Source organism: Mus musculus, chromosome 10, assembly GCF_000001635.26.
Source record: "Mus musculus strain C57BL/6J chromosome 10, GRCm38.p6 C57BL/6J".
Lineage (NCBI taxonomy): Eukaryota > Metazoa > Chordata > Mammalia > Rodentia > Muridae > Mus > Mus musculus.
The window spans coordinates 7,462,409-7,473,947 of record NC_000076.6 but is presented as its reverse complement, the minus strand read 5'-3'; the positions used below and the strand labels follow the sequence as shown (position 1 = coordinate 7,473,947).

The window sequence follows — 11,539 nt, the reverse complement described above, 5'->3', positions numbered from 1 at the left end:
AGCATGCGTATCTAAGCCACAGCCAGGGTTACTATCAGTCTGCTTACAGCTTCCTGTGCCCACATTCTTTGGTTTCTGTCCAGGGTTGCAGCTGGGGATTACTCAGCTTCTGATGACCTTGCCCCTGAGGAATCTGCAGACAATGAATTTAGAAGCCTGGAGCTCCTGCTTGCTCTGTAGATCACCCTACCCAGCCTGCGCAGTGCACTCCCTTGCCCTGCCACCCCACCCTCCCACTCGTCACTCACCCCACCCACCTGTCAGCCTGCCAGCCAATCAGTTCCTGGCACTTCTTCCCGCTCTTTTTCCACTTCCTGCACTTCGAGTCCTTCTTAGTTCCCCGCGCAGCTGCGTTCCTTCCTGCCCCACCCCGCAAAGCACTGGAGACAGACTGCAGGGGCTGCGGAGCTGCTCTGAAAGGATCTGGAGAAAGGGGCACTAGAAGTTGCTTTTGACAAGATCGGGAGGAGGAATTGCCTTGATCCCCCAGCCAAGGTTCAAAAACTTTCTGTGGTCAGGACCATTATCAGGAAGTGATCAAGATCGTCCCTCCCTTTCAGACAGTTAAAATCGTGCCTTTGGCCGCCAGAGTCTAGAGAAGCAGCTATGGAGCTGACTGCCAGTAACAAGGTCCTTTCCTGCTGCTTGTCCCTGCTGTGCCTGCTGTCTGTCTGTCTGTGTCCAAGGATAGAAGGTGAGTTCCTGAGATTCTAGGGGGCAGAAGGGTGATGGGAGTGGGAAGGAGCAGGGAACACAGGTTAAAGGCTACCCTGTGAATTTCCAAATCCTGGGTGGGGGTTGTGGTGGGGGAGCACAGCTGTCTCTGTCTTGAGCTAGTCAGTGACTTCCTGGGACCTGAACCTAAGAGGAATCCCAGGGACACAGTGTGGAGAACAGGACCTCCTCAGCCCAGAGACTCTTTTGAAAATACTCTAGGTCCCAAGTTCTTTGGAGTCCTCTCCCCACCCCTCCCCTCTTTACCAAACCTGCCTCTCTCTTCAGGAGTTCTCTGGTCCTTTTGCTTCTGAACTACTGCTTAATCAGATTATAGCACAGGCAACCAACAGCCGCTCCACACATTCGCACCCCTCCCCCCAAAGTCTGGGACTTTTGCTGAAAGAGTTCACTCTGTAGCCCAGGCTAGCCTTGAACTAGAATTTTGTGGCCAAATATAAAAATTAACGGCCTGTGCCACCACACCAAGATTTACAACCACTTGGTGTATGCTGAACCCACCCAGCTCATCTCCCTTCCCTGTCCTGACTCACTATTCCACCCAGAAAAGGACTTTAATCCTTTCCTTCCTTCAAGGGGTGACAACAGGGTTAAGTGGTCCTTAGTTGGGCATATGGACACTTCTGCCACTGCACCTGGGCCTGTCTAGAATCCTTCCCCTGGAGGCAGATCAGATAGTGGGGCTCATTTAGACAGAAGTCTGTTTTTCTGTAAAACAGGAATAATTTCAGATTGGGAAGTATATTATCTGTGCCTCTGCATCAGATACTCAGTTGATGACTAGTAGGTCAGATTTTCTTTTTCTTCTTTCTTTTCTTTTCTCCTCTTTTCTTTCCTTTTTTCTTTTCTTTTTTCTCTCTTTTTCTCTCTCTTTCTTTCTCTTCCTTCCTTCCTTCCTTTCTTTCCTTTTAAAAATTATTTTAGTTTTCCAAAGATGAAAATATATTTTAGTTTCAAAAGAATATGATGATCATGGCCTTCATTTGCCAAACACTTATTAGGCACTAAAGAATTCATGTCTCATTGCTCCACTTAATTTATATAACAATCTTCAAAATTGTATACTATCTTTTTTTAAACTTTATTTAATCTTTATTTACAGTCAGGATTTCATCCCCCTCCAGGTCTACCTTCTGACTGTTCCAGATCCCACACCTTCCCCAGCCCCCACCCCTGCCACACCCTGTCCCTGTTTTCTTTCTCCTCCTGGAGAATGTCTCCAAGACTTATCCCCCCCCCCCCAACTTCCCACTCCCTGGGGCCTCCAATCTCTTCAGGGTTAGGTGCACCTTCTCTGACTGAGTCCAGACCTGGCAGTCCTCGGCTGCATGTGTGTTGGGAGCCTCATATCAGCTGGTGTATGCTGCCTGATTGGTGACACATTGTCTGAGAGATCTTAGGGGGTCCACGTTAGTTGAGACTGCTGGTCCTCTTACAGGGTCCCCCTTCCTCTTCGGCTTCTTCCAGCTTTTCCTTAATTTAACCACAGGGGTCAGCAGCTTCTGTTGGGTGTAAATATCTGCATCTGACTCTTTCAGCTGCTTTTTGGGTCTTTCAGATGGCAGTCATGATAGGCCCCTTTTTTGTGTGCACTCCATAGCTTCAGTAATAGTGTCAGGCCTTGGAGCCTCCTCTTGAGTAGGAATCCAATTTGGGCCTGTCACCTGACCTCCTTTTCCTCAGGCTCTTCTCCATTTTTGTCCCTGCAGTTCTTTCAAAACAGGAACAGTTATGACTTTTCTGCACCTGGAATTTTTTAGATTTAATGTTTTCTTTGCCCAATGTATCCATTTCTTCTGTGGTATTGTCTACTCAATTCCAGAATTCATTCAATTTCTGTTTTCTGTATTGTTTTATTTCCATGTTTAGGTCTTGAACAGTTTTGTTGTTCCCTTTAATAGTTTGTGTGTTCTTGAGTTTCTGTAAAGGATTTATTTATATCCTCTTTAAGGATTTCTCTCATCTTCATATAGTTGATTTTAAGGTCTTTTTCTTGTGCTTCGACTGTGCTGGAATATCCAGGGCCTGGTGTGGTGCAATAGCTGGGCTCTCATGGAGACATATTGTCCTGTGTGTTAGTGATTCTGTTTTTGCTTTCGCATCTAGGCATCTGGGTTTGGGATAATTACAGGTCTAGGTGCTGATGTCTGGACCTTTCTTTTTTGCATTGGGTGATTTGTTCTTGGTTTCTGTTTCCTCTCTGGATTTTGGCGGATTATGATGATTATGTATTGTCTGCTTCCCTGGCCTGCTCAGCTGCTGTGTTCACAGGGAGTGATTGCTGGTATTGGGACTGGAATAATGGAATGAGCTGGCGAAGGGAAGGTCTTTGTGTTTGCTTGGGGATGGGGTCAGAAAGGAAAGGGAGGTCACAATTGGACCTCAGGAGCAAAGAAGAAGTTTAGGTCCACCTTCACCCTACTTCTTGCCCTGGGTAAAGTGATTCGTGTTGTCAGGGTCACAGGGCACTGCTGTTGTTGGGGGTTGGAAATAAGCGGCTAATGGGGTGAGGGAAGTAGCTGGGGAAGACCTGTGGGATCAGTTGGAGGTGGGGGGTTGGGACAGGGAGAGCTGCCATAGTGTTCTTAAGAATGAACTGGGGCTGAGACTGGGAGATTGAATATGTGGGAACAGACAAGAAAGAGAAGATCTGCAGGTAGCATACCTGGTTTTTGGCAGGTTCACACCTATCCCGAGCTTATCCCCGTCCCGCGGGAAATAAACACAGGATACACCAGGTTCTTCCGTGGTTAACTTTTACTTCAATAACATAGTGAGGTAGACAAAGAAGGCTCAGAAAGTGTGTGGCTTAAATACTTTTGGTGACGTGTCTAAACTAGGACTGGTAGCAACACCCATGATCCTCATGCACACTGGGGATAGGTTAAAGCCCCCAGGGGTTGGGCAAAAGCCCCGGGAGACGGACTGGTGACTTTGGCGGGCTGTGCTCTCGCAGTTGCGCACAAAGAGGTTTAGCACCATCTAGTGGCGGCACATATATTGCAGCCCTTTACACACACCTATCAATGATGTTTTCACAAAGAGGCTTTGAACAAAGGTTGGATCTTGGTTAGTCATCAGGAGGAAATTCTAAACATTCAAAATTGATGAACTTCACTTTGAGAAAACAAGCACTTTTTCTTTCTTACTTCCATTTTGTCATTGGTGTCCTCTAAAGATTTGGGTCCCTTTGGTGAGTTGTGGCTGTTTTCCTATATTCAGAGCAGTTTTGATCACCTTAGTGTTGAGCTGTGAGTGTTTCCTGTGCTAGTGAGATCTGCCTTTCAGGCTGTAGATGTCCTCACTGTAGATGTCTCCTATAGATGTCATCATGGGAGCTTTTTAGACCCATGTCTTAGTTAGGGTTTACTGCTGTGAACAGACACCATGACCATGGCAAGTCTTATAAAGGACAACAATTAATTGGGACTGGCCTACAGGATCAGGGGTTCAGTCCATTATCATTACAGTGGGAGCATGGCAGCATCCAGGCAGGCCTGGTGCATGCAGAGCTAAGAGTTCTATATTTTCATCTGAAGGCTGCTAGTGGAGACTCATTTCCAGAGAGCTAGGACTAGGGCATTAAAGCCCATACCCACAGTTGCACACCTACTGTAACAAGGTCATACCTCTTAATATTGCCATTCCCTGGCCCAGGCATGTGCAAAATATCACAGCCCAAGTCACTAGGTCTCCACAAACCTCTAGAGTCCACCAGGAATCCAACTCATAGGAAAAAGCAAAGAGTCTTTATTCAAGCCCGAGCTTCTACTCTCCATTCTCTCCAAAGCAATGGATCAGTGTAGAAGGTTCCAAGCTGGTGAAGCTTTGCCTTTTTATCAGTTACAGCAGGGGAGGGTCTTTCCAACTTATCAGTCATTGATTGACGTTTGAAAATTTTAGCTTGGAGCAAATCTATGGCATAGCAATGATTTCAGCTTGTTATGAGCAATTGTGGTTAATTTTAATAATCTACTAAAAACATCTGTAATTAGGACCTGAATGGTTGTTACTAAGAGTGTAGTAGCAGTTGTTAGGAAACTTATGGCTGTTTCTAGGGTGTCTTGATTCCTGAATTATGCTGTGGTTTTTATAGTGCCTGAGTTCAGCCTGAGGACAAGCTTAACATAAGATGGAGTATAAATACAAAATGGAGTTTGTATATTAGGCTGGGCCCTTCATTCTCACTTTCACAAGTATCCAATCATGGCACCTCAGCATCCAGGGTCTCAAGCTCTAAGGGCTGAGTTTGAATTCTAAGGACTCTGAGTTATTTGTACAACACTGACTTGCTCTCTGACAAAGTTGGTTAGTCTATTAAGAGTACACAGTATAAAAGTGAGTAACAGGAACAATTTAATAAGGAGGTCATCTGAAGAGCATATCAGAGTAGTCAACCACGGAGACCAATTAAACACACTCTCATACCATTGCTGTGATAGCCCTTTCTCCAATTGTCTATCCTGTAGTCTCTTTCTTTGTTTGGCCATATTTTCTCTGACAACCCCCATTTGGTCTGCATCTATACAACATTCTCTTAGGCCACACATACTCATCCTTGTTGTAGAAAGAGTAACTCCAAGCCCCTTCCATTTTATAACACTGTGTTATCTAGAGAGGACAGAGATTTTTCTAAGGCTGACATTGCCTTCTCTAGCCTCTATGTCCCTGTCGACTTGTAATGCTAAGGCTGTGGCTCCTGTTCCTATTGCTCCTGCTATTCTGATGCCCAGGAAGGTAGACAGAATGATGGTGGTAATTGGTTCTTGATTAAATTTCTTATGAGGGCCATGGCTAAGGTAGTTGAGAACATTCTTCTCTTGAATTGTAAGTCACCCTGGGAACCAACTGAACCAGAACACAAAAGTCAGAGGAAGTGTTAAGTGATTTTGTGTGGATACGTGGAGTTAGGACAGTAGAACAGGCCAACCAGACATCTGGTGGGACTAAGAAGTACCCATTACTTTTATCCCAGGGAATGGTCTGGTTACAGAGGTGAGTGTATTCCCTGATAGTATTTCTTGGGCTACACATAGCCCTTGCCCTGTAACTGATTATAAGTTGACCTGGCAAGGTGTGTCAGTTGCCATCTGTAATGGCTTGCTTATGTAGGTTCAGGGACTGAAGCATTGAAAGCAATGCCATCATACCAAGGGGCGTTTAGCATCAATGCAGAGTCAATAATCAGAAGTGAGATCATTGACCTTGTATCCAGGGTCTCAAGGAGACTAGTCTGCGCAGGAGAGCACCCACGGGCGGCAGAAGCTACATAGCTTCGGAAACAGGGTCCCTTTGGGCCTTCATCTTTGGACAGAGGGCAGAGCTGACACCCAGACCTCTGAGCTTTTCCTGCCAGAGGAGAGGTGGCCTCCAGGGAGAATTCCGTCCATGGGACCAGGTGAGAATGCCATCTTGTATCCTGGGATCCAAAGAGAACAGTCTGTGCAGGAGAGTGCAAAGGCAGCAGAAGCAACATAGCTTCTGGGTATGGTCTCTTTCTGGCCTTCATCTTCAGCCAGGAGGATGAGCTGAGCTCCAGAACTCTGCACACTTGCCTGAAGATAGTACTCTGACAACTGAGACTCAGGAGAGAGTTGGACTCCCAGGAGTACTGACAGAGGCTAACAAAATCACAGGAGGAGCAAGCTCCAGCCAGTGGCAGCTATAACAACTAATGCCAGAGATTACCAGGTGGTGAAAGCAAACATAACAATCTTACCAGCAGAAACCAAGAACACTGGGCATCATCAGAACCCAGCACTCTCACCACAGCCAGTCCTGGATACTCTAACAAACCTGAAAAGAAAGATTCGGGTTTTAAATCATATCTCATGATGCTGGTAGAGAATTTTAAGACGGACATTAATAATTCACTTAAAGAAATACAGGAGAACACGGCTAAACAGGTAGAAGGCCTTAAAGAGGAAGCACAAAAATTCCTTAAAGAATTCCAGGAAAAGACAACCAAACAGGTGATGGAATTGAACAAAACCATCCAAGATTTAAAAATGGAAGTAGAAACAATAAAGAAAACCCAAAGGAAGACAACTCTGAAGATAGAAACCCTAGGAAAGAAATCAGGAACCATAGATGCGAGCATCAGCAACAGAATACAAGAGATGGAAGAGAGAATCTCAGGTGCAGAAGATTCTATACAGAACATGGAAACAACAATCAAAGAAAATACAAAATGCAAAAAGATCCTAACTCAAAACATCCAGGAAATCCAGGACACAATGAGAAGACCAAACCTACAGATAGTAGGAGTGAATGAGAATGAAGATTTTTTCAGCTTAAAGGGCCAGTAAATATCTTCAACAAAATTATAGAAGAAAGCTTCCCTAACCTAAGGAAAGAGATGCCCATGAACATACAAGAAGCCTACAGAACTCCAAATAGACTGGACCAGAAAAGAAATTCCTCCCGACACATAATAATCAGAACAACAAATGCACTAAATAAAGATAGAATATTAAAAGCAGTAAGGGGAAAAGGTTAAGTAACATATAAAGGCAGGCCTATTAGAATTACACCAGACTTTTCACCAGAGACTATGAAAGCGAGAAGATCCTGGACAGATGTTATACAGACACTAAGAGAACACAAATGCCAGCCCAGGCTACTATACCCAGCCAAACTCTCAATTACCATAGATGGAGAAAACATCCATCTATGACAAAGCCGAATTCACACAATATCTTTCCACGAATCCAGCCCTTCAAAGGATAATAAAGGGAAAACACCAACACAAGAATGGAAATTACGCCCTAGAAAAAGCAAGAAAGTAATCTTTCAACAAACTTAAAAGAAGACAGCTGCAAGAACATAATCCCAAGTCTAACAACAAAAATAACAGGAAGCAACAATTACCTTTCCTTAATATCTCTTAATATCAATTGACTCAATTCCCCAATAAAAAGACAAAGACTAACAGGTTGGCTAAACAAAGAAGACCCAACATTTTCCTGCTTACAGGAAACCCACCTCAGGGAAAAAGACAGACACTACCTCAGAGTGAAAGGCTGGAAAACAATTTTCCAAGCAAATGGTCTGAAGAAACAAGCTGGAGTAGCCATTCTAATATAGAATAATATCGACTTCCAACCCAAAGTTATCAAAAAAGACAGCATTTTCAACAAATGGTGCTGGCACAGCAGGCGGTTATCATGTAGAAGAATACAAATTGATCCATTCTTATCCCCTTGTACAAAGCTCAAGTCTAAGTGGATCAAAGACCTCCACATAAAACCAGAGACACTGAAACTTAGAGTTGGGAAAAGCCTCGAAGATATGGGAACAGGGGAAAAATTCCTGAACAGAACAGCAATGGCTTGTACTGCAAGATCAAGAATCGATAAATGGGACCTCATAAAATTGCAAAGCTTCTGTAAGGCAAAAGACACCGTCAATAAGGCCAAAAGGCCACCAACAGATTGGGAAAGGAACTTTACCAATCCTAAATCTGATAGAGGACTAATATCCATTTATATAAAGAACTCAAGAAGATGGACTCCAGAAAATGAAACAATCCTATTAAAAAATGGGGTACAGAGGTAAACAAAGAATTCTCAACTGAGGAACACTGAAGGGCTGAGAAGTACCTGAAAAAATGATCAACATCCTTAATCATCAGGGAAATGCAAATCAAAACAACCCTGAGATTCCACCTCACACCAGTCAGAAAGGGTAAGATCAGAATTTCAGGTGCTGGTGAGGATGTGGAGAACCAGGACATTCCTCCATTGTTGGTGGGATTGCAAGCAGGTACAACCACTCTGAAAATCAGTCTGGCGGTTCCTCAGCAGATTAGACATAGTACTACCGAAGATCCAGTAATACCTCTCCTGGGCATATACCCAGAAGATGTCCCAACTTGTAATAAGGACATGTGCTCCACTATGTTCATAGCAGCCTTATTCATAATAGCCAGAAGGTGGAAAGAACCCAGATGTCCCTCAACAGGGGAATGGGTACAGAAAATGTGGTACATTTACACAATGGAGTACTACCCGCTATTAAAAACAATGAATTTATGAAATTCTTAGGCAAATGGATGCATCTGGATGATATCATCCTGAGTGAGGTAACCCAATCACAAAAGAACACATATGAAATGCACTCACTGATAAGTGGATATTTGCCTAGAAACTTAGACTACCCAAGATACAGTTTGCAAAACACACGAAACCCAAGAAGGAAGACCAACGAGTGGATACTTTGTTCTGTCTTAGAATGGGGAACAAAATACCCATGGAAGGAGATATAGAGACAAAGTTCAGAGCTGAGACAGAAGAAAGGACTATCCAGAGACTGCCCTAGCCAGGGACTCATCCCATATACAACCATGAAACCAAGACAGTATTGCATTTGCCAGCAAGATTTTGCTGACAGGACCCTGATATAACTATCTTTTGTGAAGTTATGGCAAATACAGAAGTGGATGCTCACAGTCATCTATCGGATGGAACACAGGACCCCTATTGAAGAAATTAGAGAAAGTACCCAAGGAGCTAAAGGGGTCTGCAACCCTATAGGGGGATCAACAATATGAACTAACCAATACCCCCCAGAACTATGTATCTAGTTGCATATGTAGCAGAGAATGGCCTAGTTGGCCATCAATGAGAGGAGAGGACCTTGTCTCTTCAAGATCATATGGCCCAGTACAGGGGAATGCCAGGGCCAGGTAGTGGGAGTGGGTGGGTTGGGGAGGAGGGCAGGGGAAGGGTATAGGGGACTTTTGGGATAGCATTTGAAATGTAAATGAAGATAATATCTAATAAAAAAGAACAAATAAAAAAAAGAAAAAGAAATAAATATATTATTTAGATTTGGATAAAAAACAAGTGAGATCATTATGGGTAACATTCAGACTCTCAGAGGTAACTTCTCAAAGGTGAAGAGGACTAGGTCACTGCTAGTCTGAAAGTCCTGTGTTTGGACCTCAGAGGGTACAGTCTTGTTGGGGATTAGGGTAGACCCTATGTTGACAGTGAGCTTTGAGGTATGTTCTTGCTAGTTTGAAGGTCCTGTGTCTGGACCTCTGAGGCTACAATCCTGTTGGGAATTTGGGTAGACCCCAAGGTGACAGTGACCTTTGGAATGTAGGTTTGTGTGTGACCAACACTGGGTTTGGCCTCAATGGTCTAGGAGGAAGCATGGTTCTCTGTCAAGACAGATGGAACTTAAATTCCCTGTTCCTGAACATAAGTTAAGGTGGGTCCTTAGCAACCAGGCTTTTTCTAGTCCCTATCCCATAGCTGTCTCTCCTTATTGGGTGAATTTTATTAGCGTGGAATTACATTTTTTGTTTCTGATATTGGTGGTTGAAGAATTTTGGTACTAGGCCAAACCTATCCATAAGTGATCTTTGGGGAAGTTGTCCTGTTTAGTTACCTGAATAAAACCATCCTTGACTGGATTTGTCCTCCTAAGAACCATACTCATGTAGTCCCATTATCCCCAATCGTAAGAGTGAGTCCCTCCACATTTTACACTCCAATTTCTGTTACCATTTTTATGGCCTGCACAGACATAAAAATAAAGTTCCTTTAGGTGGGCACTATACCAGGTAAGCACCACAAGGTCTGAGAAGTCGAAGATGAGGTGGGGATACCTGTGGGGCCACCCTATGCACCAGCTGAAGGATATCACCCATAGAGGCATTATAGATGATCTAAGTTAGGCCATAATGCTGGTGAGGGTTGTTAGAGCAGGCTATTTGTTAAAAGCAAGGCTACTAGAAGTATAACCTTTGCAATTTGAGTTTCAAGGGATTGTTTTTGTCTTTGACAACCTGCCATCTGGGTGCGATGTCCTCAGGGTCTGAAGGAGAAGGGTCTCTGTGGCAAGCCTGGGTGTGGTGAATCCAGGTGATGATTCTGTCTCCCATAAGTGCAGTGGGTGCAGTCAGCATAACTATGTAAAGTCCTTTCCATGGGGATTAAAGACTTTGTTTCTGATGTCTATTCACAAGTACCCAGTCACCTCTAGGTAATTATGAGGAGTAGGTGGAGGAGCAGCCTCATAGCTGGCTCTCAGGTGTGGCCAGAGGTCCTTCTGTGTATAAGCTAGGGCACTGTGGAAGTCAAATATATGTCTAGCAGTCACTTCAGCTATTACATCTGATTTTAGCTTGGGAATCATGGGAGGGGTGTCTCCTATACATGACCTCAAAAGAAGGTCAGTTCCAAAGAGAAACTATTTCCTAATCAGAGCCAACTGGAGGCAGGCTTCCTTTAGCCTATGTGTGGGGTACTGCAGACAGGATTTTGGTAACCATAATTAGCCTGAAAACACAGACCGCTAAAAGTGAAGGCAGGTTCATTATCAGAGCTCAACATAGCTGGCATACCATACCTAGGAAGGATATCTCCCAGTGTCTTCTTGACCACTGTTTGTGCCATTTCATGTGTACCAGGGAAGGCCTCAGTCGATCTTGAAAAAGTATCTACAGGTACTAATGTTGACCTGGATCCATATTTGCCTGGTTTTACCTCAGTGAAGTCCGTTTCTCAATGGGCTCCTGGTTTGGTGCCTCTCTGTCAGGAGCCTTTTTCTTTGGGATTGTTTTTAGCATTGGGGAGCTTGCTGGTGAGGTATTGTTTCTGGACTTTGGGGCCTATAAGTACAATATAACTGAAGACAATTTATCCCACTAAAGATTTTAGATGAATAAGCGTCAAGTCTACATGTCAAAAGAGGGCCTCCATTTTCCTCATACCCCGGTTAGGTGGATGGGTGTGAGCAGGTTCTGAGCAAGTGTTTCTGACAGGATTAACTTACAGTCCCTGGTCATCCACCA

The 11,539-nt window shown here is 44.1% G+C and overlaps 1 protein-coding gene across 2 annotated transcripts in view; it reads left to right on the top strand.

Moving 5' to 3' along the window:
• The first annotated feature begins 306 nt into the window (after positions 1 to 306).
• Ulbp1 (UL16 binding protein 1) overlaps positions 307 to 11,539 on the top strand; it is a 28,769-nt gene continuing 17,536 nt past the window's right edge. The window contains exon 1 of one of the 2 annotated variants that reach the window (XM_006512492.4): positions 307 to 694. In XM_006512492.4, the coding sequence (XP_006512555.1) occupies positions 607 to 694 (88 nt within the window). In that variant the 5' untranslated portion in view covers positions 307 to 606. The remainder of the gene's footprint in view (positions 695 to 11,539) is intronic. The other variant, NM_029975.2, reaches the window with a different exon arrangement.